At 61.3% G+C, this 24,793-nt stretch overlaps 3 protein-coding genes across 7 annotated transcripts; 2 read left to right on the top strand and 1 right to left on the bottom strand.

The window, feature by feature from the left end:
• Window positions 1-1,235: 1,235 nt before the first annotated feature.
• On the bottom strand, window positions 1,236-10,887 carry FGR (FGR proto-oncogene, Src family tyrosine kinase). Of its 4 annotated transcripts, none has more exons than XM_052699136.1 (13): window positions 10,840-10,887; window positions 6,812-6,869; window positions 6,436-6,684; window positions 6,231-6,333; window positions 5,982-6,080; window positions 5,760-5,863; window positions 5,541-5,690; window positions 5,052-5,216; window positions 4,196-4,375; window positions 3,966-4,042; window positions 3,738-3,891; window positions 1,852-1,983; window positions 1,236-1,765 (listed from the first exon to the last, which is right to left on the bottom strand). In XM_052699136.1, the coding sequence occupies exons 3-13, from the start codon at window positions 6,671-6,673 to the stop codon at window positions 1,557-1,559; spliced, it is 1,611 nt and encodes a 536-aa protein (XP_052555096.1). In that variant the 5' UTR covers window positions 6,674-6,684; window positions 6,812-6,869; window positions 10,840-10,887; the 3' UTR covers window positions 1,236-1,556. The 4 variants fall into 4 exon arrangements, with proteins under 4 accessions (XP_052555096.1, XP_052555097.1, XP_052555099.1 ...); XM_052699137.1 differs by having other exon boundaries at window positions 10,847-10,868; XM_052699139.1 differs by lacking the exons at window positions 5,052-5,216; window positions 10,840-10,887 and adding exons at window positions 4,796-4,951; window positions 10,195-10,334.
• A 1,085-nt stretch (window positions 10,888-11,972) lies between these two features.
• On the top strand, window positions 11,973-16,251 carry LOC128088502 (digestive cysteine proteinase 1-like). 2 transcript variants are annotated; one of them, XM_052699132.1, is made up of 11 exons: window positions 11,973-12,066; window positions 12,620-12,679; window positions 12,912-13,004; window positions 13,090-13,262; window positions 13,799-14,042; window positions 14,117-14,312; window positions 14,398-14,591; window positions 14,685-14,776; window positions 14,852-15,013; window positions 15,476-15,665; window positions 15,894-16,251. In XM_052699132.1, exons 1-11 carry the CDS (start codon window positions 12,012-12,014, stop codon window positions 16,079-16,081), a joined length of 1,647 nt encoding a protein of 548 aa, XP_052555092.1. In that variant the 5' UTR covers window positions 11,973-12,011; the 3' UTR covers window positions 16,082-16,251. The 2 variants fall into 2 exon arrangements, with proteins under 2 accessions (XP_052555092.1, XP_052555093.1); XM_052699133.1 differs by lacking the exons at window positions 11,973-12,066; window positions 12,620-12,679 and having other exon boundaries at window positions 12,933-13,004; window positions 13,071-13,262.
• A 1,054-nt stretch (window positions 16,252-17,305) lies between these two features.
• LOC128088503 (digestive cysteine proteinase 1-like) lies at window positions 17,306-21,561 on the top strand. The gene is made up of 11 exons (XM_052699134.1): window positions 17,306-17,359; window positions 17,685-17,744; window positions 17,834-17,926; window positions 18,012-18,184; window positions 18,394-18,634; window positions 19,129-19,330; window positions 19,410-19,603; window positions 19,697-19,788; window positions 19,864-20,025; window positions 20,225-20,414; window positions 20,554-21,561. Exons 1-11 carry the CDS (start codon window positions 17,311-17,313, stop codon window positions 20,739-20,741), a joined length of 1,644 nt encoding a protein of 547 aa, XP_052555094.1. The 5' UTR covers window positions 17,306-17,310; the 3' UTR covers window positions 20,742-21,561.
• The last annotated feature ends 3,232 nt before the right edge of the window (window positions 21,562-24,793 follow it).

The following is a 24,793-nucleotide window of genomic DNA, read 5'->3' on the forward strand; positions in this document are numbered from 1 at the left end:
AGCTGTCGCTATGGGGATGAGGGACGCATCCTTTGGGTGCGCCGTTTGCTCCCAGCAAGCAGGTTTGGGATGCTGGGTGTGTGTGCATGCACACAGCGAGTAGCAGGGCGTGCAAACATGCAGACACATGCAGGCGTGTGCACGGAGGTAAGGCAGCACCTTGCACGCACACGTGCATACGACTGTGCTCTGCACAGCCAGCCCGGGGCCAGGCAGCACGCGTGCATGGCATCACATGTGCACAGTGCAAGCAGTGAGAGCTGGGGGCAAAGCAGGCAGCTGGGGGGTGGAGGCACTGCAGTGCAGGGTGCAGACATGGCTGTGGGTGTCGTGTGGTGACCCGGGAGACGAGAGGCGCACGGAGGTGGCAGCACGGCCCCCAACCCCCAGCCCTGAGCCCCCCATGTGGGGCCGAGCCCAGGCCCCTTCCATCAGTGCTGGGGAATTCATTAGCGGCCACAGCTGGGCCCTGTGGGGGGGCTGAGCTGCAGGGGAAATTAACCCCTTCCTCCCCAGACTCACACGCGGGTCCCCCCCCCCCCTCTGCCCTCACACAGGCGTCCCCCCCAGGTAGGGCCAGAAGGACCCAGCCCCCCCCCCCACGCTTGTTAGAAAGGTTTTTATTTCTCTCTATTTACAGATTGAATTTAAAAAAGAAAATTAACAACAAAACCTTCCCATCCCCTTCCCCCAGCATCCCTGAGGGGGGGGAGGTGGGGCCACAGCCTGAGTGCACAGCTCTGCCCCCATTGTAGGGGGCTCCTGGCCATGAGGAGGGCCCCCCGAACCCCCCAGTGCCACCACATTCACTTTGTGCCCCGTGTTCCCCCACTGCTCCCCCCCCCTCCCCAATTAATGCTCGCTGCAGGGATTTGGGGGTTTGAGATGAGCCCCTGTAGGCACTATGGGGTGAACCTGCCCCACGCTCCCCTCCTCCCTGTTCCCAAATAAGGCAATGGGGCCCCAAGAAGCAGCCCCTGAGACAGACCTGCCCTGGGTCCCCCCAGCCCCCCTTCTGTCCCTCCTTCAGTGCAGCAGCAGTTTATGGCTTTCAGGATTTTGGTTCTGCTTTGAGGAGAAGAGAAGAAAGCAGCGGGTGAGGCAAGGAGCAGCCCCTCTCTCTCTCTCCCTCCTCCCAATATAGGGGTCTCTGAGGGGGAGATGGCTGCTGGGGGGGGGGGTTATAAATTAAAGACAGTATTAGGAGGGGGTGGTGAGATGACCTTCCCCACAGAGCTGAGCTGGGTGGTGAGATGGGGAGGGGGCACCCTCAGGACACCTGTGTGCTGGATGGGGGGGGGGGGGGAACATTCCTCCTCCATCCAAAGCACTTCTCAGGTTCAAAGCTGGCTGTGAAGGCAATGAGAGAGGTGCTGGGGGAGGGGGGCACAGCTGGGCACGGCGCAGCCCCCTGAGTCCAAACTCCTTGTGCAAAGCCCCCCAAGGGCACCCTCTGCACAGCCTCAAAGGCACTCACAGGGGATGAAGGCGATGAGAGCAACAAAACCCCCTGCAGAAAGGGGAGGATCGGCCCCCCCAGCCCTCCTAACGTGGGGTCACTGGTTGTCCCCGGGTTGGTACTGGGGCTCAGTGGCTGTGAAGTAATCCTCGAGGAAGGACTGAAGGTACTCAAAGGTGGGACGCTCCTCGGGCTCCCTCTTCCAGCACTGCATCATCACGTCGTGCAGGGATGGGGGGCAGCCACCCGGGCACTGCATGCGGTACCCCCGCTCCACCTGCTCCAGCACCTCCCTGTTGTTCATCCCTGTGAGACACGGGACACCCCATTGCCATGGGGGAGCGGCAGTGGGGAAGCTGTGGCACGTGGGGGGTGTGTGGATGGGGCCGTACCTGGGTAGGGCACCCGGCCTTTGGTCACCAGCTCCGTCAGCAGGATGCCGAAGGACCAGACGTCTGACTTGATGGTGAACTTCCCAAAGAGGGCCGCCTCTGGGGCTGTCCACTTAATGGGGAATTTGGCACCTGCAGGGGTGATGGGAAGCAGGTGAGTCCTGGCTGGGCACCACGAGGCACCTGCCCCCCCCCCCCCAGGGTACCCCACACCTGCAGCACCAGCACTGGGATGTCCAACATATGGGGAGCTGTGCATTAAGAGGATCTTGATACCCTGCACCCAGGTAACCCTTCACTCAGGGTATCCATCAGCCAGAGTGCACACAATCCAGGGTGCCCATAACCTGGGGTACCCACCATCCATGGTTCCCATCAGCCAGGGTACACCCTTCATATAGGGTCCCCATAACCTGGGATATCCATCACTTGGGCAACCCATCACTTGGGGTCCCCATGACCTGTGGTACCCATAACCCAGGGTACCAACCACTCGGGGTACCCATAATTTAAGGTCCCCCATAACCCAGGGGAGCCAGCACTTGGACAACCCATCACTTGGGACATCCATAACCCAGGGCACCAGTAACGCAGGGTGCCAGTCACTTGAGGGATACCCATCACCTTGGTACTCCTCACTTGGGGTCCCCACCAGCTGTAGTTCCCATAACCAGTGGTACCCATAACCTGGGGTACCCATCACTTAAGATAGCCATCACTTGGCGTACCCACAAACTGGGGTACCTATAACCCAGAGTACCCAAAACTTGGGCAACCCAACACTTGGACAACCCATTACTTGGGATATCCATAACCTGTAACCCAGGATACCAATCACTTGAGGTACCCACAGACTCAGATACTCCTAACTTAGGTTACCCATACATTGGGGTGCCTATAGTCCAGGGTACCCAACACTTGGACAACCCAACACTCGGACAACCCAACACTTGGACAACCCAACACTTGGACAACCCAACACTCGGACAACCCAACTCTTGGACAACCCAACACTTGGACAACCCAATGCTTGGACAACCCAACACTCGGACAACCCAACTCTTGGACAACCCAACATTTGGACAACCCAACGCTTGGACAACCCAACATTTGGACAACCCAACATTTGGACAACCCAACTCTTGGACAACCCAACACTCGGACAACCCAACACTCAGACAACCCAACTCTTGGACAACCCAACGCTTGGACAACCCAACTCTTGGACAACCCAACACTCGGACAACCCAACACTTGGACAACCCAACACTCGGACAGCCCAACACTTGGACAACCCAACACTCGGACAACCCAACACTTGGACAACCCAACTCTTGGACAACCCAACACTCGGACAACCCAACACTTGGACAACCCAACACTCGGACAACCCAACTCTTGGACAACCCAACTCTTGGACAACCCAACACTCGGACAACCCAACACTTGGACAACCCAACACTCGGACAACCCAACTCTTGGACAACCCAACTCTTGGACAACCCAACTCTTGGACAACCCAACACTCGGACAACCCAACACTCGGACAACCCAACACTCGGACAACCCAACACTTGGACAACCCAACACTCGGACAACCCAACATCTGGACACCCCAACATTTGGACAACCCAACACTTGGACAACCCAATGCTTGGGATATCCACAACCCAGGGTATCTGTAAACCAGGATCCCAGTTGCTTGGTGTACCTATAAACCGGACTACCCATCACTTGGGTACCCATAGCTTCGGGTACCCATCACTTGGACTACCCATCATCCATGGGTCCCATCACCCAAGGCTCCCAGCACCGGCTGTGACCAGGATGCAGCACATTGGGGGCAGGACAGCGCCCCCACTGCAGCAGCCCAGCCGTGGGCTCACCTTGCCGTGCCGTGTACTCGTTGTCCTCGATGAGGCGGGCGAGGCCGAAGTCGGCAATCTTGCACACCAGGTTGTCGCCCACCAGGATGTTGGCAGCACGCAGGTCCCGGTGGATGTAGTTCATCCGCTCGATGTAAGCCATGCCCGCGGCGATCTGCGGGTGGGGAAGCCGTGAGGACCCCCCCCCTGCACTGGGTGCAGCCCCTATGGCTCACCCCAAACCAATACCTGTGCAGCCATGTCCACCAGCTGGGGCAGCTTCAAGTAGCGACCGTCCCCGTCCTTTAGGAAGTCCAGCAAGCTGCCTGTGGGCAGAGGGTGGCGCTGGGAGTGCTGTGCCCCCCCCGGGGATGCCCACCCCCATAGGGACGCAGCCCTTGGACCAGGTCCCTGCGCACCTCAGCCGTGCTGGGTGATGCCCATGGGAGAGCAGCTCTGCGGGTGCTGTCGTCCCTCACCTTGGCTCATGAACTCAGTGACGATGTAGATGGGTTCCTCTGACACCACGGCGTAGAGCTGCACCAGCTTGTCGTGCCGCAGCCTCTTCATGATCTGAGCTTCCTCCAGGAAGGCCTCGGGGGACATGGTGCCTGGCTTCAGTGTCTTCACTGCCACCTTGGTGGTGCCGTTCCACGTCCCTGAGTTGGGGACACGGGGTCACCTGGAGCCTTGGGGACAGCCGGCCCTGATGGGGCCAGGAGGGAGGGGTGCAAGGGCGCAGCAGTGCATGGGTGCATGGATGGATGGATGGAGGGATGGATGGGTGCATGGGTGCATGGATGGATGGATGGAGGGATGGATGGGTGCATGGGCGCATGGATGGATGGATGGAGGGACGACTTGAGGGCATCAGGGCAGGGCAAGAAAGGTCCGTGATATCATCATACCCAACCCAGGGCAAGGAGTCTTCCTCACTTCCACACAAGGCACCCTCGGGCTCAGCTAACAGCAGCCTTACCCCATTCCCCATCCATCCACACCGCAGTGATGCCGGGGTCTCCCCTATGGTGGGCACCTGCCGTGGCACCGGGCTCTGCCTGCCCGCAGCCCCCCCTTACCCATCCACACGTCTCCAAAACATCCCATGCCGAGCTTCTTGTCCAGGCTGATGGACTCCCGCTCTATCTCCCAGGCGTCCTTAGCTAATCCCAGGGTCTGAGGCTTCATAGCGGGGCAGGCTCGGGTTAGCTGATGGCACAACCCATCGTTGCACTCTGCAGGGGCGCAGGGAGGGGGGGCGGGGGAGGGAAGGGAGGCAGGGGATGGCATGGGATGAAGGCAGCATGCACAGCGAGGGGGGAACGCGGGCCCTACCCATCCACACTTCCCCGAACTGCCCGTTGCCCAGCTTCTGCAGCAGCTGCAGGGACTCGCGGGGGATCTCCCACACGTCTTTGGTTTTGACCGACAGGTCGGCCAGCTTTGGGGTCCCTTTGGGGCACGGCACGGCCAGGCGGCAGCACAGCCCGGCCGCCCGCTCTGTGCACCGAGGGGGCAGGCATCAGCAAGGAGGGGGGGGGATCCGTGCCATCGCCCCCCACCCCCGTAGAGCTGCACTCACCCCCGTGACGTGTGCGGGATGGTCCCCCCATAGGGCCAACCCTGCATCCCTACCAACCCCACCGACACCCACCCAGACCTGGGGGCCATTTACCTGCTCCGGAGAGGTTGGGTGCTCCTTCCCAACAGAGGACTGCGCACACCTGGGGGTCCCCCTCCTTCTCCAGTTACACCCAGTTAGCCAACCAGCTGGGGGTCCCATCACCCCTTCTTCCCCCCCCACCCCTCCCCACCTACATATACCTATGTAGTGCTGCACCAGCTGCTGGATGGTGTCAAACTGTGCCCGGGTGGTGATGTAGTAACCCCCGCTGTCCAGCTTACGGATCTTATAGTGCTTCACGTGGTCGCCCTTGGCCTCATCCCAGTCCCGGATGGAGAGGGAGTAGGCGCCTACATAGGGCAGAAGTCAGGAGTGGGGACAGGGGGGACGCAGGCCCGGCCCCATTGCTGTCCCCATACCTTTTGTTGTCTCGCTCTCACGGATGAGGAAGGTGCCCCTGCAGTTGCCATGGCACAGGAGCTGCCGCTCTGCATCCTTGCGCCCGATCTTTCCAAAGTACCACCTGCCAGGGGCTGCTGTCACCCAAGGGTGCTTCGGGTCCCCTTACCAGCACCGCAGCCCCACGTTGCCATCACTGCAGCACTGCCAGGGGTGCCCACCCCCCCGCCCCAAATACTCACTCCTCTGCCTGGATGGAGTCCACGGGGGCCACGTAGTTGCTGGGGATGTAACCCGTGGCACCTGAGCTCAGCGACCGTGCCTCCCACCAGTCACCCTCGCTGGGACAGAGGGACGGACAGTGAGGAGGAGGGATGGACAGACGGACCCGCCTGCCCTGCGCATCCCTTCCCCACACACAGCACCACAACCCCCCCCTCAACCCTGGTCTGCTGAGACCGGCCAGCTCGTGACACGCGTCGGGAGCTCACGTGTTGTTGATGATGTGGAATTTCTCCCCTTTCTGGAAGCTCAGGTCATCCTCCGTCCTGGCCTCGTAGTCATACAGGGCAATGAAGAGCGTCACACCCCCACCTATGGGACACAATGGGGGAGTAGTGGGGACACGGCTGAGCCCACCCCACCCGGCACCCATGGGTGCAGCCCACCCCCATCGCCAACACGCGCCCCACTGACCAGTGATGCTGCTGTGTGCCTGCAGCGTGTTGCAGGGGTAGAAGCTCGGCCCTGAGAAGGGTGCAGGGGAGGGCACGGCTGCAGCGTGGAAGTTGTTGAAGTCAGGGATGTGGGTGAAGGCACCGCTGAGCTGCGTGGGGTCGGGGTCGTACTGGGAGGGCGGGTGAGCGGGGGTCACCGTGCTGCTCCCCCCCTGCCCCTTGCCGGACATCTTCTCCTTGCAGTGCACACAGCCCATCCTGGCACGGCCTGTGGGACAGACGGACACAGCGCTGTGCCACCCCCCAAGACCCCCAGCCCCTGCCCAGCCCTGGTGGGGGGCTTTGTGTCCCCCCCAGCACCCACAGGTGCTGCCACCCATGGTGTCTCCACTCACTGTGACAGCTCCTCGGGTCACTTCAGCTGCTCCATGTCAGCTCGGGGAAGAGAGGCACCTGCAGGCATTGGGAGAGGCGTCAGGTGGGGGGCAGAGCCCTGTGGTGAGGGCTGCAATACCCCTACATGGGGCTGCAGTGCCCCTGCATAGCCTAACCCAACCCTGCACGGGCTGAAATGCCCCCACGCTGGCTGCAGTATCTGTGCAGCACCACTGCATGGGCTGCAACAACACCGCGTGGGCTGCAACACTCTGCACTGACTTCCATGCCCCTCCATGAGCTGCAACACCCCTCCACGGCCTGAAACACCTCTGCGTGGGTTAACAGAACCCGACACAGGCTAACAAACCTCACGTGGGCTGCAATACCCCCACAAGGGCTCTGCTGCATCTCCAGGAGCCCTGCACAGGATGCAATCCTCCTGCAAAGGCTGCAAGGTCTCTGCAACAGCCCTGCAGGAGCTGAAGCACTTCTGCGTGCGCTGAAACCACATCCCGTCGTGTCCCCAGCGAACCGACCAGCTCTGTCCGAGCAGAGGGGCCGGAGGGAGCAGGGCAGGGTGACACAGAGCCCCCAGCTTTGTCCCCAGAGCTGCCACGGGTCGGGTGGCTGCGGGAGGAAGGGCTCCCTGTGGTTGTGGCCGTGCTTCTCCATCCGGAGCCACGCAGCATCTGCTAGGAGGAGGAGGGCTCCTGGTGGGGACAGCTGTGTTCCCAGCACTGGCATCACCTCCTCTGGCTGCATGGGGTTGGGGGCTCACAGCCTGCAGCATGGCAGTGCCATGGTGGGATGGGGGCTGCGGTCCCCATGGTGGGATGGGGGCTGCAGGATGGGAGGGCCTGGAGCGGTGGTGGTGGAGATCGGGGTTCCCCCATCGCAGTATCTGATTCTCCCTTCCCTCTCTTGGCAGAAGGGTTTCAGAACACCAAGCAGAAGCAGAGCTCTGGCTCTCCTCATCCACTTCCTAAACCAACGGGGGCTGCTGCTGACGGGGCAGCGTTGCCAAACCCAAAGTGCTTGGCTGCTCTTTGGGGCTTCCTCCTGCAGACACGGGGTCAGCGTTTCGACTGACAAACCCCCACCATGGGAAGCCCCCTCCCCTTCACAGCAGCTTCCCATTTCACTCCACATCTGCATCGAACTGACAGATTCCAGGGCCAGCGGAGGCGAAAGACAAACTTGCAGGAAAGCACCAACCCCCCCAAAGCCCCGCACTCGCAGGGCTGCCCCGCAGCATCGCACCCACCCCAAAGCTCAGCCCCCCAAACAGCTCCCTGCTCCCATCCTTGGGGAGGGGATGCGCTCATCCCTGTGCCCCACAGCCACGTGTTGGCACCCGGCCCTGCAGCAGATGGCCACCGAGCCCTTCCTGGCAGCCCCACCTGCCCCAGTGCCATCGTGCTGCCAGCGCCGTGCCCTCCATCACCCCCAGCACCACAGGTCAGCATCGTCACCACTTCCCATCCATCTGCTCCGATTTCCAGGGCCTGATGGCACGGGGAGCTTCTGGGGTTGGATGGCTGCTGTCCCAAAGCTGCTCAGCCACACGGCCGCCAGCAGCGGGGGCGCACATGGGGTGCAGGGCCAGCATCGGCCCCACGGTTTGATCACAGAACTGTGGGATCGTGGCACATCCTGAACAGGGGGGACCCACAGCGGGGTCACCCTGCATGTCACCCCATTGGCCTTGGGGACACCATGCAGGGTTCAGCCATGATCACAGGCTGCACTGGGAGGAGGAATGGAGCCAAAGGTGCACAGCGTGGTGGCCTCAGCTCCTGGGAACGTGTGGGCAGCAGCAGGAGGAACCACGTCAGCCCCACAAGCACCTCCACCGGGGCAGGAGGAAGAGGCTGGCGAGTGCAGCAATGAGAAGGAGGAGGGGAGGAAGGGGAAGGAGCTGCAGCCTCTAAAGGAACCTCCTGGCCGGCACAGGCCCAGGCTTTGGGTTGGGAAATAGAGCAGGGATCCCAGCAGGGCTGAGCGGCAGCTCCCCAAGCTGCATGCTACCTCCATACCCCACACTCTCACGTCCTCCTGCATGGCCCTACAACCCAGAGGTGCTGGGCACCGTGATGCAGCCCAGCCTGGAGAAGAGGAACCAACCCTGCAGCACACAGCACCCACAGGGCCGGATTCAGGATTCACAGCTCCCAGCCCCAATCCCAGCTGTGGGACCAGCACAGAGGGGCAGGTGGATGTGAAGAAGGGGAGGGGACGAGAGGATGTGGGGACAGCAGCAGAGATGGTGGGGTGGGATGCAGCCAGGATGCAACAGCACGAGAGCATCGCCCAAGAGCAGCCATCGCAGTGGGGTGGTGGCAACGGGGACGTGGTGGTGCCTCAACGGGGACATGGGGACAGACCAGTGGGAATTTGGTGGGGCACAATGGGGACACGGATGGAGGCAATGCATTCCACCCAAGAAGTCCCTTCCCCTGCCCGTGAGGGCTGTGGAGGCTGCTGACCCCCATTCACCCAATGCTCTCCCCAAGTAGCAGTGGGGCATTGAATTGCCCCCCCACAAATACCCCGGGGCAGAAGGCAATGAGACGAATCACCCCAAAGCCTTTGGCCCTGAGCAGACCCACCTGCCCTGCCCCATAGCTGGGGGTGCCCCTCGCCCCCCTCCCCAGAGGTGATGCCCGTCTCACAGCTGTGCCCCCACCTCCCAGCCCCACCGCTGGCAATGAGGGCAGGATTTCCGCTGGAAGAAGAGCAATTCCCGGATCCGAGGGGGCTGCAGAGGAGGGGGGAAGGCCCTGCCAGGGCTGCGAATACAATGTCCCGGGAGGAGCAGGGCGGGGAGGGAATTGTGCGGGCAGGAAGCGGCCAGTTCCTGCCCGGGACACACCGCGGGATGGGGGGCGCAGGAGAGGGGGGGGCACCCCACGTGTGAGGGCTGCGTGCACCCCCTGCTCCCAGCCCGGCTATTGGGGAGGGGGGGGTTCAGCACTGCGGGATCTCGTAGGGGGAGCGGGTGCCTCCAAACTGGGGGGGGCTCCCCATGTCCCCTCCTGTGCACGGTTGTCCCCGCGGCCGATCACTGCGGATGGGTGAGCTGGGGCTGACCGCCCCTCCCCGCAGGCAGCAGAAGTCGGGGGTCTCCTGCTCCCCCCCCCCCCCCCCCCACACACACACACACCTCCATCCTCACCGCAGGACTGCGGGAGCACTGACCCCCCCCCCCCGGAACACACACACACACACACCCCCAATGGCAACACAGCCCCCATCCCTCATCGGCTGGGTGGGGGGCAGCTCACAGCCTCCCCCTATAAAACACACAACCAGAGGATACAGACGCCCCCCATTCCCATAACACAAGAGGCGGCCGTGCCCTCCCACCTGCCCCCCCCCTCACCCCGCGCTCCCTTCTTACCTTCAGCCCTCTTCGCATGGAGCCCCCCGGAGCTGCACCCCGACCCCCCCCCCCTCCCTCCACCGGGGCCGGGCACAGCGCTGCGGGGCACAGTGCGGGGAGAGGCGGAGCGGTGCGTGCGGCTCCCCCGGTGCCTCTGAGCGGCTCTATCCGCCGCGCTGAGCTTCCCCTCCCCTCCTCTCCCCTCCCCTCCCCTCGCCCCCCCCCCCTTCTCCGAGATGATGCTTCGTTATAACAGCGCGACGCCGGTCCGGGGGGACGCGGGGTGGTGGCACCGGGCTGTCCCGTGCTACTCGGGGTCTGTTTAATGCTTATAGGGGTTCGGGTGGGAAGGTCGCCCTCCCGCTCCCATCCCAAAGGAGGCGTGCGTAGGATCGGGGGGGCTGCGACCCTCTGGGACAGCATGGGGACACCGGGGCCACGGGCTGGGGTAAAAAGTCCCCTGCGGGTGGTGCATCCGACACCGGATCCTTATCTGCGGGACGAAGGTGCCGGTGGGAGGAACTCAACATCCAACAAACTTCGGCTGAGGCCTCCACATCCTGCTGGGACCCCGCTCCCTTCCCGCTGCCCCACTCCCTGCCCAGACCCCCACATCCTATCCAGATCCCCGCACCCCTCCCGGACCCCTCACCCTGCTCTCACCCCTCACCCAGTCCAGGCTCCCCATGAGGGTTCTGAGTTTGGGATCCTCCTTACAGAGGCAACTCTGAGTTTTGGTGATCCGAGCCCTGGAGCAGTGGGGTGGCGGTGGGGCGCACAGCTGACCTGGAGGACGGCCGCTTGCCAAAAGCAAAACCTCCCCAGCTAGAAATAAACAGCCTCTGTGGTTGGAGTGCAGCTCTGACCCCAGGGACAGGACGAGGGGCTGCTGGTATTTTTACCCCCGCCGCAGTTTCCTGCCGTGGGGCCGTGCTTCCAAGGGGTGATGGTGCATGGGGACGGGATGGAGCTTCAGCCCAGAGCCGCTGCATCCCAGTTGGGCTGCTTTGGAGGATGGAGGCCCTTTGCTGTCCCTCCAGATCCTTCCTCCCCCTCGTTTCCCTCCTTTCCACCCCCACCCCTCCAGTGCAGCTCACGGTGGCCTTTGCAGGGTGGCTGCTTTCCTGTGTGACACCAAGTCCAGCCCCAAAGCTCTTCCTGTTCTCACACTGGGTCACGGGCCACCACCAGGACGGGGATGTGGCCGCACCACTCTGTCCTGAGGGGCTCAGTCCCCAGTGGGGAGGAGACACCACAGGATGGGGGCTGCTCACAATGGTCCCCTGTAGCACCATGAGCTTCCAGGCTGCTCCTGGACACACACTGCAGCCCCAGGTGCTCTCCTTAACACTGTGCCCATGAAGGAGCTCTGTTGCAGGATAAATGCAGCCAGCACAGGGGGACGGGGCAGCTCTGGGAGTTCCCAGCAGCACGTGGGGACCTCAGAGCCCTTGGGGGCAGGTAGGTGCACAGGGAGATGAGGGGCTTCTGCGCGCTGCTGGAAGAGCATCTCCCACCCCACCTGCAGAATGATGCCTCAGTTTCCCCTCCTCCAGCCCAATTCCCAAACTGTGGGGTCCAGGATGCCAGCATTTCCCTCTGCCCTGCAGCCCCCACCCCTGCAAGCCACCCCATAGGAGGGTCCCAGTGCTCTCTGGTCCCCCAGTTTGTTTTGGCCGTGCCACCCATTCCCAGCCGGCACCCCGCAGCTCTCCCAACACACAGCACCCCGCTGCCAGCCGGTCCCATGCACCACATGATTTCAGTTCTTTCCCTCCCCTGGGGAGGGCCCAGGTTTGGGCTTAAAGCCGAGCTCATCCCAGTGAGGAGCTGTGATGATGGGTGTGCTGGGCTGGCTCGTGGCTGCCGCACTCGGCAGCTCTGTGCAGGGTGAGTCGGTGCCCTTTGGGGACACCCATGGGTGGGAGCTGGGTCTGGCATCTCCTCATTGCTGGGGGGGGGAGAAAGGGGTTTCCTGCATGCATTGTGGGGTTTCCTAAATTCGAAGCCCTTAATGGAGAAGAGCTGCAGGGTGGCGAAGTGCTTTGGTAAGGGGGAAGTGTGAAAATAGGGCTGCATTGAGGCAGGCTGCTGTAACTCCGGCTGGTTCCCTGTTTTGCAGTGAGGCAGGCAGGTTGCTGCCGGAAGCAAAGGGAGGGGAGAGGGGAGAGTGGAAGGGTCTGTGCCCGTCTGAGAGGGACCGTGCTCCCCAGGTGCTTGGAGCAGCTCACAGGGCTGCTGGCTCCACTGCTGCTCCCAGCATCCGCGGCACAGTGGGGAGCCCCAGAGTTTGGGTGCAGCAGCAGCAGAGCCTTAGCAGATCCTGGAGAAGGTGTTGTGGAGGGGAAGGCAGCGGGGCCGTGTTGGTGTGGGGTTGCACAAGCTCCAAGCACGGCTCCAGCAGCCCCACAGATTGCGCTCACCCCACCGCTCTGCCTTGCAGGGCACGGCGATGCGCTCTCCCATCCGCACCCACACTTTGGCTCCGTCTACCACGTGCGAGGTAACGGCCCCACACCAGCACCCACAGCACCCTGCTCTGTGGGGGGAGAGGAGGGCGCTCAGAGCTGAGCCAATATGGGGGTGGTTCACTGCGTGCGTTGGTGGGGGGACTGCAGGGATCTGCAGCTGGTTTTGGCTGCAGGACTGCATCCTCTGCGTCCTGTGGTGCATGCGGTGCGGTCAGGGCTTGGGGAGGGATGCCGGGTGCCGGGGCTGAGCTGGATGTCCTGCAGGGGTTATCAGTCTGCCCTATGCCGAAATCGAGGAGCCCTTTGAAGCCTGGTACAACCTGACAGGGAACAAGAGCCGGATCCAGTATTATGGGGGTAAGTGCTCTCGGTGCACCCATCTGTCCCTGTGCAGAAAGCTGAGGTGGGATCACCGTGCCTCAGTTTCCCCTGCCCGGCGCAGGGCAGGTGATCACATACCAGCTGGCTGGGGTGAAGCCCTATGGGATGCGCTACAAGATCACCCCTGAGACCACCGAGAAGGAGGTGAACGTTCGGAAATGCTTCCAGCTGCCCGGATCCAAAGAGGACGTGGTCAAAGCTCAGAGCGTCTTCCCCAGCTTGGATGGCTTCAAGGTGAGGGGTGGGAGGTGCCGGAGCCTGGAGCCGACCCCTGCCTGGAGCGTCGCTCAGGATGGGCGCTGCGCAATGCGCCGATCCCTGCAGGGCGCTGGGCAGGCTGCAGCACATCCTGCACCCACGGGCTCAGGGAGGGTCATTTCCCCACCCGCACTGGGGCCGGACGCCCGACTCCTTTCCCAATCCTGAGAAATGCTGGGACGTGCCACAGCCCATGCAAATGCCGGCGTGTTGGGATGGCCTGGGCAAGTCGTTGCATGGAGGCTCTGCTCCTGATGTCCGCAGGCTCTGGGGCAGCACCAACAGCATCCTGTGTGGGGAACGTGAGAGACACAGCTGCTGGATCTGCCCCGGGAGTCTGGCATGGGCGCCCAAGGCAGTGTTGGGTGCCCAAAGCGACTTCGGGTGCCCAAAACAATGACGGGTGCCCAAAGCGAGGATGGTGACCCAAAGAGATGTTGGGTGCCCAGGGAGTCGTGAGTTTGGGATCCATGCAGGGTTGGCACCCCAAACACCCATCCTCATCCCCCCAGTTCCTGCGGGAGGAGTATTACCAGGGCCGGTACTGCGCCGTGTGGCAGAACATCACCCGCTGGGAGCAGAAGAAGAACGTCTACACGCTGTGGGTGACCAACTCCAGCTGTGGGGTGGCCCCGGTGCACTACGAGATGCGGGGCTACAACAGCCTGCTGGGCTCCCACTACGACAAGTATGAGATCTCCTACACAGAATTTGACAACAGCTTCCCTCCGTCCATCTTTGACATCCCAGTGAACGGTGAGCGGGGCTGGGACCCCACCTCAGCGCCGGGGAGAACTTGGGCTGACGGCGTTCGCCTCATTGCACCCCAGAGACGAAGAAATGTGGGCTGCTGCCGGGAAGCGTGGCGGAGCACCGTGTGCTGGCAAATCCCATGGAGGATCTGGTGGGGAGGCACCGACCGTGGGCACACGCCGTGTTCCACCACTACCGCCGGCGCTTCGGGCGGCACTACGGCTCAGCACGGGAGCTGGAGCACCGGCAGCGCATCTTCGTGCACAACATGAGGTAAACGGGCACAGGGAGACCCACGGGGGAGACCCCCACCCTTCTGGGGACACGGTGGGCTGAGAGGTGCCACCCCAACGCCCAGGTTTGTGCACTCCAAGAACCGTGCCGCGCTCTCCTACTCGCTGGCGCTGAACCACCTGGCTGACCGCACGCCCCAGGAGATGGCTGCAATGCGGGGACGGCGCCGGAGCGGGGACCCCAACCATGGGCTGCCCTTCCCTGCTGAGCACTACGCTGGAATCATCCTGCCCGAGAGCCTGGACTGGAGGATGTACGGTAAGGAGGGACCCGGCCTGGCTGGGAGCATGGAGAGCCCTCACTCCTGCCTCGGTTTCCCTTCACACCCCACTGGTGTCCCGCTGTCCCCAGGCGCGGTGACCCCCGTGAAGGACCAGGCTGTCTGCGGGTCCTGCTGGAGCTTCGCCACCACGGGCGCCATGGAGGGGGCCCTCTTCCTCAAGGTGGGAGCGGGGACCCAACGCTTTGGGGTGGTCGGAGGCTTCCTGTCCCTGTCCCTACACTGTGTCCCCCTGCAGACCGGTGTGCTGACCCCGCTGTCCCAACAAGTCCTCATCGACTGCTCCTGGGGCTTTGGGAACTACGCGTGTGATGGGGGTGAGGAGTGGAGAGCCTACGAGTGGATCAAGAAGCACGGCGGCATCGCCAGCACAGAGTCCTACGGCACCTACAAGGGGCAGGTGAGGGTGGCCCTGTGTCCCAGTTGGGTCCCCTGCTGTTGGGGAGCCCCGTGAGCCCTGCTTGGAGATGGTCCCCATCAGATGCTCACAGACTCTGGTGATGGGGAAACTACCCTAGGGCACGAGAGTCCCCATGGTTCCACGCAGGCTGAAGCCAAGCCCTGCGGCTCAGCCAGGTTTCATCACTGCCTCAATTTCTTTTCTTGCAAAACAGGGACGATGCTCCTCCGCCCATGGGAGTGTTGCATCCCCGCGGTGCAGGGATGGAGCAGGGCTGCCTGGGGACAAGGACAGGGCAGAGCGAGGGGGTTGGGTGCACTGTCTGGGACATTGGGCAGGAGGGGCTGAAGCAGGGATGCTGGCACGTCCCCAACCCCACATCAGCCCCTGTGTCAGAGCAAGGGGCAGCCTTGCGAGGGGACGTGGGTGCCCCCGATGATGCAGCCCCCACTGGTGCCACAGAACGGCTTGTGCCACTACAACCAGTCTGAGATGCTGGCCAAGATCACGGGTTACGTCAACGTCACCTCTGGCAACATCACTGCTGTCAAAACCGCCATCTACAAGCACGGCCCCGTGGCTGTCAGCATCGATGCCTCGCACAAGACCTTCTCCTTCTATTCCAATGGGATCTACTACGAGCCCAAGTGCGGTGAGTGGGGTGGCATGCAGGGATTGGGGTTCTGGGGGTGATGCCAAGACTCCCAAGTCCCCCATCTTGCTGTTGAGTAGCTTTGGCAGGGCTGGAGGAGGTGAGCGGCCCCATATGGGAGGGTCAGGTGGGATATTAGGAGAAATTCTGCGATCACAGATCACACAAATGATAAGCATCTCCAGGACCGCTCTCCCCACAAGACCATTTCCCTTGTTGTCCCTGCAGCAAACAAGCCAGGACAGCTGGACCACGCAGTGCTGGCTGTGGGCTACGGCGTCCTGCAGGGAGAGACCTACTGGCTCATCAAGAACTCCTGGTCCACCTACTGGGGCAACGATGGCTACATCCTCATGGCCATGAAGGACAACAACTGCGGCGTGGCCACCGAGGCCACCTACCCCATCCTGGCCTAAAACACCTCTCTGAGGGCAGAGCCTTTGGTGGTGCTCCCAGCACACATCCCTGGATCGGAACCTTCAGTGGGACCTCGTGGTGGAGGAGGAAGATGGGGACGTGGTGGGACAGGACAGCGGGGTGCTGGAAAAGCAGCCATAAGCTTGCCAATAAAGACCCTGGAAAAACACGATTTGGTTTCTATGGCAGGGATTCAGTTGGTGGCTGGCTGGCTCAGCACAGTTCCTTGCTCCAGCCCTGGGGGACCGCAGGGCCCTCCTGGGGAGGGGACAGTGGCATTTGCAGCATCTCAGCTGCCCATGGGGAGGCTCCTGCAGCCCTATCTTGAGGTGGAGCACAAACAACTGCAGGATTTCTGCTGAGCAGAGACATTCTTGATGCACGGGGGGAGCAGCCACCCTCTGCCCCAGTGCCTGGGCTGTGCTGGGGCCAGAGCGAGATGGTGGCACTCGGGGCAGCACTGTGTTTTCCACACCCTGGGGGGCTGCTCCCCTCTGTGGGGGTCTCTGCTGTACCCTCAGACCATTGCTCATCGGTGTGCAAAGGCAGAGCCTCTGCTCCTATAGGACTGGGGCATGTGGGGAATGCTGCAGCACGGAGGGCACCACCCACATGTGTCCCCAGCAGCCCTCCAGCACCCAGCTCCTATCTGCCTTGTTTGGGGTTCGCCGTCACCTTGGGCAGGGCTCCAGCTGGATGTGCTGCAGGCAGGAGGGGTGAAGGCCGCCACTGCAGGGACAGTGCTGCTCTCCTTGTCCACGTAGCTCCTGAGATGTGATCTATATTTTCCTCCTTTTTTTTTTTTTTCAGTTAACTCCCATAACTGCAGCCCCTGGGTTTGTGCTGCTGGCTTATCCAAAGGGATGCAGAAATGCAAAGTCCCCATGGCTCCAGTGGGGACATTCTGCCAGGAGGGTGGGAGCACCAGAGGGGACTTTGCTTTCTTGCTCTCCTGGCGCAGCTGATGAGGTTCACCTGCAGCTCCTGCACTGCTGTTAAGTGCTGCTGCAAGCTGCAGGCAGCAGAGCCTTGGGAGGGAGCACAGAGGTCCCCCCAGCCCCCCCAGTCCCTGGGTGCTCGTGGTGGGGCAACCCAAAGCCACCCCCCCCTTCCTCCCATGGTCCCATCCTGGCTCTGGGAGGGCTGTGCCTGTTGGCTGCAGCCAGCTCCCTGCCCACCCAGTGCTCCTATTTAAGCAGGGCAGTGGGTGGGGGTGGGTGAGTGCAGGATGGGAGGCTGGGGGTGGTTGCTGGTGCTTAGGGCTGCAGTGCTGCTGGGTGAGCGCTCAATGTGAGCGGCGGGAGGGGAAGGGGTGAGGACTGTGCCCTCTTCACGGGGAGATGGCCCCCGAGTGGTGCTGAGCTCTGCCTTGTCCCCATGCCAGGGAGGAGTGGGGACCCCTTCCCAGCTTCAGAATCCTCTGCCCTGGATGGGCAAAGTGGGAGCCCTGCTCTGCACCTCCCCTGCTCTGCCCCTTCTACCTGGGGTTTTATACAGGCATTGAGCCAGGGACCAGCTCAGCTGCCAGCCCTGCCCTTGGAGAGGTGGGCAAGCAGCGTTTTAAAGGGCTTTAAAAATTATTGCTTCCCTTTTCCCTTCCAGGAGCAGAGAGCGAAGCTCCTCCAGAGAGACCCACGTTTGGAGATGTCTATCATGTTGAAGGTACTGCTGGGGGGGTCCAGCACCTCTGGGTGCTGCTGGGTGGCTGCTGTGGGTGGGATCAGCGGGGTGACACCATGGGGTGCCCACAGGAGCCATCAGCCTGCCCTACGCCGAGATCAGGGAGCCCTTTGAAGCCTGGTACAACCTCACAGGGGAGAGGAGCCGCATCGAGTATTACGGCGGTGGGTGCAGAGAGCTCACGGCCTCCCCACGGAGCCACCCCAGTGCCAGCACCACGGCTGGAACCCAGCGCTGTCCCATCCCCAGGCCAAGTGGTCACCTTCCAGTTCGGCTCCATGGGGCCTTTTGGTGCCAGCTTCAAGGTGACACCAGAGACCACGGAGACGGAGCTGAATGTCCGCAAATGTTTCCGCATCAACGGCACGGACGGGGATCTCATCGTCCCACAGAGCGTCTTCCCCAGCCTGGAGCACTTCAGGGTGAGCCCTGGGCACGGTGACTGGGAGTGAGACAGGGGAGGGGACGGGACAGCGATGGGCATGGTGGGTGCCACCAGAGCTCCCAGAGAGGGGCAGAAGCGGTTGGGAATGGGGCAAATGCGAGGCCAGGTCCAAGCCTGGCATTCTGGAGGGCACTGCGCAGCTGGGGGCGCGGTGGCACTGAGGTGTTGCTGACATTCCGTGCTCAGAGGGTGCGGGAGGAGCAGTTCCACGGGCAGCCCTGCACCGTATGGCAGAACATCTCCTACTGGGGCCATAAGAAGAACGTCTACACGCTGCGGGTGGGCAGCTCGATGCACGGCCCTGTGCCCCTGCATTATGAGGTGCGGGGCTACAACAGCCTGCTGGGCTCCCACTACGACAAATACGAGATCGAGTACAGCGCCTTCGGGCACCGCTTCGACCCCAGCATCTTCCAGCTCCCACACGGTGAGCCACCCCACAGCCCACAGCCCTCCTCCATCCCACAGGGGATGTGCCTGCACGAAACACAGCTCTGTGTCCTCCTCTTGAACGTGCTTCAATGAAGTTGCATGCACCCTCTAATTTGGGGCAATAGGTTCAGGAGAAGGGGAGGTGGGAAAATAGGTGAAAATGATAACTAGTGATCCCAGTGTTGAGGAACCCTGTTTTGGTGCAGTGAAGGGATGCTCCAGCTCTGGTTGCAGATGCAGATCCCCCATGCAGACCCCTACAGAAGGCGGGCACTGGGCGCAGCTCCTGCATGCAGACCCCTATATAGGGCGGGCACTAGGCACAGACCCTGCATGCAGACTCCTTTTGAGGGCAGGCACTGGGTGCACACCTTGCATGCATCTATATAGGGCGGGCACCCCACGGTCTGCAGGTGCCATCCACCCTGCTGCGGGGTCAGGAGCTGCTGTCCATGCCCCGAGGCTGCAGCCCCGCTCCGTGCCCCATAGGTTTGCCGTGTGAGCAGTGGCCCACAGCCGGCCCCGAGCACCGCATCGTGGCCAACCCCATGCAGGAGTTTGTGGGGACTGCCCCGGACACTGAGCACGTCCACCACCGCCTCTTCCATCACTATAAGGAGAGGTTTGGGAAGCGCTACAGCAGTGAGGAGGAGCACGAGCACCGCAAGAGAACCTTCATCCACAACATGCGGTGCGTATGGGGCGGCGGGTGGAGAGCCGGGGGCTCGCAGGGGCTCCCCTGAACTCACAGCATCTCTCCCCATCCCCAGGTTTGTGCACTCCAAGAACCGTGCCGCGCTCTCCTACTCGCTGGCGCTGAACCACCTGGCTGACCGCACGCCCCAGGAGATGGCTGCAATGCGGGGACGGCGCCGGAGCGGGGACCCCAACCATGGGCAGACCTCCTCCATGCAGCTCTACACCGGACTCATCCTGCCCGAGAGCCTGGACTGGAGGCTGTATGGTGAGGAGGGACCCGGCCTGGCTGGGAGCATGGAGAGCCCTCACTCCTGCCTCGGTTTCCCTTCACAACCCACTGGTGTCCCGCTGTCCCCAGGCGCGGTGACCCCCGTGAAGGACCAGGCTGTCTGCGGGTCCTGCTGGAGCTTCGCCACCACGGGCGCCATGGAGGGGGCCCTCTTCCTCAAGGTGGGAGCGGGGACCCAACACTTTGGGGTGGTCGGAGGCTTCCCGTCCCTGTCCCTACAGCGTGTCCCCCCGCAGACCGGCGTGCTGACCCCGCTGTCCCAACAAGTCCTCATCGACTGCTCCTGGGGCTTTGGGAACTACGCGTGTGATGGGGGTGAGGAGTGGAGAGCCTACGAGTGGATCAAGAAGCACGGCGGCATCGCCAGCGCCGAGTCCTACGGGCCTTACCTGGGACAGGTGAGGGTGCTGGGGGTGCTCACACCCCATCCTCCCATCCAGGATATGAGGTGCAGGGAGAGGCTCCTCCAGATCCGCCATCATCTCTTCGTTGGCGGATGGCTGCTCCCCTTTGGTTTGGTTATTCTTTGCTGGGGTGGGTTGGATCCCCTATAAACCTGCCCTGGGCCATGATGTCACCCCAATGTCCCCCCCCCAGAACGGTTACTGCCACTACAACCAGTCGGAGCTGGTGGCCCCTCTCAGCGGCTACGTCTCTGTGGAGCCAGGCAATGCTGAAGCTCTGAAAGCTGCGCTGTTCAAGCACGGCCCTGTAGCTGTCAACATCGATGCCTCACACAAGTCCTTCACCTTCTATGCCAACGGGGTCTACGAGGAGCCCCACTGTGGTGAGGGGGGTGGTGGAACCCGGTGGAGATGATGGAAATGAGGACGGATGGAGATGGGGATGATGGGGGTCTGTGGATAGGTGGCGATGGGGATGGGTGGAGACGGGCATGGGGATGTCTTATTCTGTTTTCCTCGCAGGGAATGAGACGTCAGAGCTGGACCACGCAGTGCTGGCTGTGGGCTACGGCGTCCTGCACGGCAAGAGCTACTGGCTCATCAAGAACTCCTGGTCCACCTACTGGGGCAACGATGGCTACATCCTCATGGCCATGAAGGACAACAACTGCGGCGTGGCCACTGCTGCCTCCCTCCCCATCCTGGCCTGATGGGACGATGGAGAGCCCCATGCAGGCACTGTCCTCACTGTGCCCCTCTATGCAGGCGGGGGGAAAGCAGAGGGACACGGGGCTCTGCGAGGTGGCTGCGGGGTGGAGGAGCACCACCCCACCTACTGGGAGGGCAGACCTGTGTGGAGGTACTTTATCAACACAGCAATCAACATCTATAGAGAAGCGACCCCATCCATCCTGCTGGCTGTGCTCTGTCACCCTTAGCCCACCTGCGAAGCCCATCCCCTACACCCGACAGCATCCCCCTGCATCTGTGCTCGTGCGTGGGCTGCATCCTCCCAAAATGGTGGCAGAGAGCAACAGCTACACCCTCACTGTGCCCAGCAAACGGGCCGGGGAGCTGCTGTGCTCCCTCACCACGCAGCCACGTCCTTCCCTGATTGCTCCCGATTGAGGGTGGCAGGTCATAATATTTTCTTGTTTTCCTTCCCTTGTTCACCTGCTTATTTTACAATTTGCTGCACTGATTTCTGAAGTGGTCTTTAATCATTCCCAGCAGGGGTGCTGACTCGAATTCACGTCTGGGAGAGAAACGATCACCGTGCAGGAATAATGTGGTTTATTCCGTGGGAGTCTGGGTCTCCAGATCTTTGATTCTCTCGGCTGCAGTCAATAAAACACGCTTTGACTTTCAGGGAACCGTGACTTTCAGGCTCCCTTTGGATGGGTGATGCTGTGAATTTGCTGCTGAACACGCAGGAGGCTCTGGGAGCTGCAGGCTGTGCACCCCCAGAAGCATTTATCAGGAGCTGAAAATCTTGCATTTGTGGCAGTGGGGGAAGCAGAGGCTCCAAGTGGGGGTTGTTGAGCAGGGATGGGACTTTAAATTAAGGTCGGTTTGTTTTCTTTGGAAAAGGATTTAGGGATGGAGGTGTCTGAGAAGAGGTCTGCTGCTGCAGAACCGCCATCCCAGAGCAGTTCTGGGGGAAACGCCCTGGATTTGGTACTGGGTGGTGAAACAGAGCTGAGCTCAGTGTGCTTCAAGGGAATGAGTGCTGCCCTGTGCACGAAACGTGATTTCATCCCCTCCATCCAGCCCCACAGCATTACGTGGTGCCTGTAACCGCACTGCTGCAGAAGCCAAAGGTGAGACGTGGGGTGGCAGGCTGTCCTTTGGCACCGTGGGTCCTCACACGCCCGGCCACGTGAGCACGCATGGCTGGGGAGCAGAGGGCTCCGAGCTTCTCATCTCAGCAAGGACCGTTTCCACTCTGCCAAGCCAGAAGAGGCAGAGCAGGACTTTGTGGTACACTTCCAGTAGGGCTGGCAGCCTCCTGGCTGCCCCTCTGTGACCCCAGGCCGTGCGCCACCACAGCGTCCCCACGACGAGGACACAAACCTGGGGGGGACGATCCCGGCTCCACGCTGGGCTCTGACCCACGCGCTCTGAGCCCTGTGCTGGCTGAGACATGGAGCGAGATGAAACAGCACAGCCCTCAAACAACACCCCTCCCACACTGCGAGGCTGTTTTGTTCCAGCAAAATGTGCATTCTGCGGGTGAGAGCATCCAGATCTGCAGGATCAATCTGTCCACACGGCCAGAAACTCGGGGCGGGCTGCGTCTGCCAAGGTAAACGATCCCCCGAGGGAGGGAGGTGGGGATTTCAGCTGGGTTTGCTTCGCGCCCTGCCCTGGGCTGTGCTGGATGCTGCATTTCCCTCCAGAGACAGCTGTGCTCCGGCACGGACCTCTGTGCAGCAATGCCAGGTGGCCACAAAACACTCTCCAGCCCCAAAGCTGGCTGCCTTTCAGCGCCGGATGAATTATCTGTGAAAACCTCTGGTGGCTCGCACAAAACAAGGTAATTATTCAGAAAGCAGGGGGACACGGAGAGAGCCAGCATCTGAAAATATTATCTGTGAGTGATTTAGAGAACCACAGGCAGAGCCGGAGAACAGCAGCTGGATCAAAGCGGGTTTGGCAATTCCTTGGCTCCCAGATGCTCCATCCGAGAGGGGGGCTGTCATGAACTCCCAGTTGGGGTCAGGGCTCCTCGGGTCGCTCTGCAGCCAGCAGGACATGTGTTGCACAGCCCTTCGGCTTTATGATGACAAAGCTTACGATTCGGGGCAGAAAAGCTTGCTTTTGGCCACAGAAACCACAGCATTTGGGGGCACAAGTGATCGTGTCCAGAAAGACCTAAGTGATTGCAAGAGCTCTGCAAGACAGTTTGCTCAAAGCTGCTTTGCTGCTAACGAGGCTATGCTGGAAAATCACTGAGGCAGTGGCTTTTTAAACGTTTCTTCTTACACTTCCCTCAGTAGCAGCTTTACAAACCCTCTTCCTTAGCCAAACGTCCTTCCCTTGGCGACTGTGACGGCTCTGGCAGGTTTGTTGTTCTAAAATGAACCGCTCCTCTTGCTCAGCTCCAGAGATTTGCAACCCACCCCTCTCCCTCCACACTTTTCGGAGGTTTCATTCCTTGGCATTTACGTTTTCCAGGTGTGCTGTCAAACCCCTCCGGAAGTCCTCCTCCACCTCCACCCCATTTCCCTAAGAAACCATTCTCAGAGCATCCCAGCCCCCTGGGCAACGAGGAGGGTTTTGTTTCACGCTACCCACCGCCTCTGCCAAGCTCTGCCTTCTGCTCTCACCCACCGCTATTTCCCAATCACCATCCAGCACGCAGCACAGTGCAACAAATTTCATGAAATCAAGTATTTCTCCTACACACGGCATATTTGCCCGGTGATTATAACTAGTCCCCGAGGTAGCCAAGCACAGCAGAATTTCAGTTTAATATGCACACCCACGCAGCCTTGCTAAAAACCCAAGACACTCCCCCGGTCCTTCTCGGGAAAGGCTGAGCGCTGCGGTGAGCATCTCCTATTTCAGCTTCACCGCTTGCACGAACCACGCCTGGGAATACTCTGTGAGCCACCGTGCAGAGAACAAAAAGGTGGGGAAATAAAGTTTCCTAAAGATTTCCAGGTATCCCCGATGGCCCAACAGTGAGAGGGGTTTGAGAACTCAGGAATGTCAGACAGCACAGACACACAGACCGGATCACACACAGCAACCGGATCACGCCGCTGTGCCTTTATGAACACAACCACCAGTAGTTGCTGCTTTATGTGCTTGCTTTGTCTTGGATTTAGAGAGTGAACTTTTAACTCCAAAGCGCTTTAGTTCCCTCATTTGTTTGGGCAGGCAGCAGGACTGTACTGTTCGCAGCACCTGTGAGTGTCACGCTGTAAAAATGACAAAGACTCCATTTAAAACACAGAGCAATTCCCCACTGTTTGCGCAGCAGATGGTTTACCCTCACCTCACACCCACAGCAAAACAGAGGCAATTTTCCCAACGGCGCAAGCTGCAAACCGCAGCACCCAACCTGGGGTGTAAACACAGCAAGCTGCAATTTGCATTGCTGATCCTGCCCCAAACGTGAGGAGATCCACCCCCACAGATCACAGCTTGCTGTGGCTGCGCCTGGGGCTTGCAGATGTGCAACTGCCCTCACAGCAACCACCGACTTCTGCAGTTGGTGCAAAAAGGGAAACAACCCCGCGAGGAAGTTCTCCTTTTGCTGCAGATGCCACCTCCTGCCTCACTCTCCCTTCCTTTTCCTCCAATTCGTACATCTGACCCTTTAGGCACAGCTGCGGCTGCACTACGGCAGCCACCAGCCATCTCCCAGCTCTACTTTCAGGCCGAGCGACCCTGCAGCCTCCTGCTCTTTCCTCCTCTAGCCCTCGCTCTCCCTCAGCACCCCACGGCCCGAGCCGTCCTCTCCCATCCTCACACAGGACAGCTATGGCTCTCACTGATCCCTGGTGATGCCTTTCCCCATCCTTCAGCCCTCGGACCGGTCTCGGCCCTGCCCTCATCTCTGGGCAGACCCAGACCCAGACTGAGAACCAGGCCCTGTTTCCTGCCGTCACCCTCCTCCAGCTTTTGCACATGCTGGCTGCTGGCCAGGCCGGCCTAGCTCAGCTCCTGCACTCAGCCCAAGCCCGGCCCAGCTCACTCCTCGCCCGCATCCCTGCGCTCACGCAGGCCCTGCCCACCCTCTGCCCTCAACCCC

This window comes from Tympanuchus pallidicinctus, unplaced genomic scaffold, assembly GCF_026119805.1.
Source record: "Tympanuchus pallidicinctus isolate F22 unplaced genomic scaffold, pur_lepc_1.0 scaffold35, whole genome shotgun sequence".
Lineage (NCBI taxonomy): Eukaryota > Metazoa > Chordata > Aves > Galliformes > Phasianidae > Tympanuchus > Tympanuchus pallidicinctus.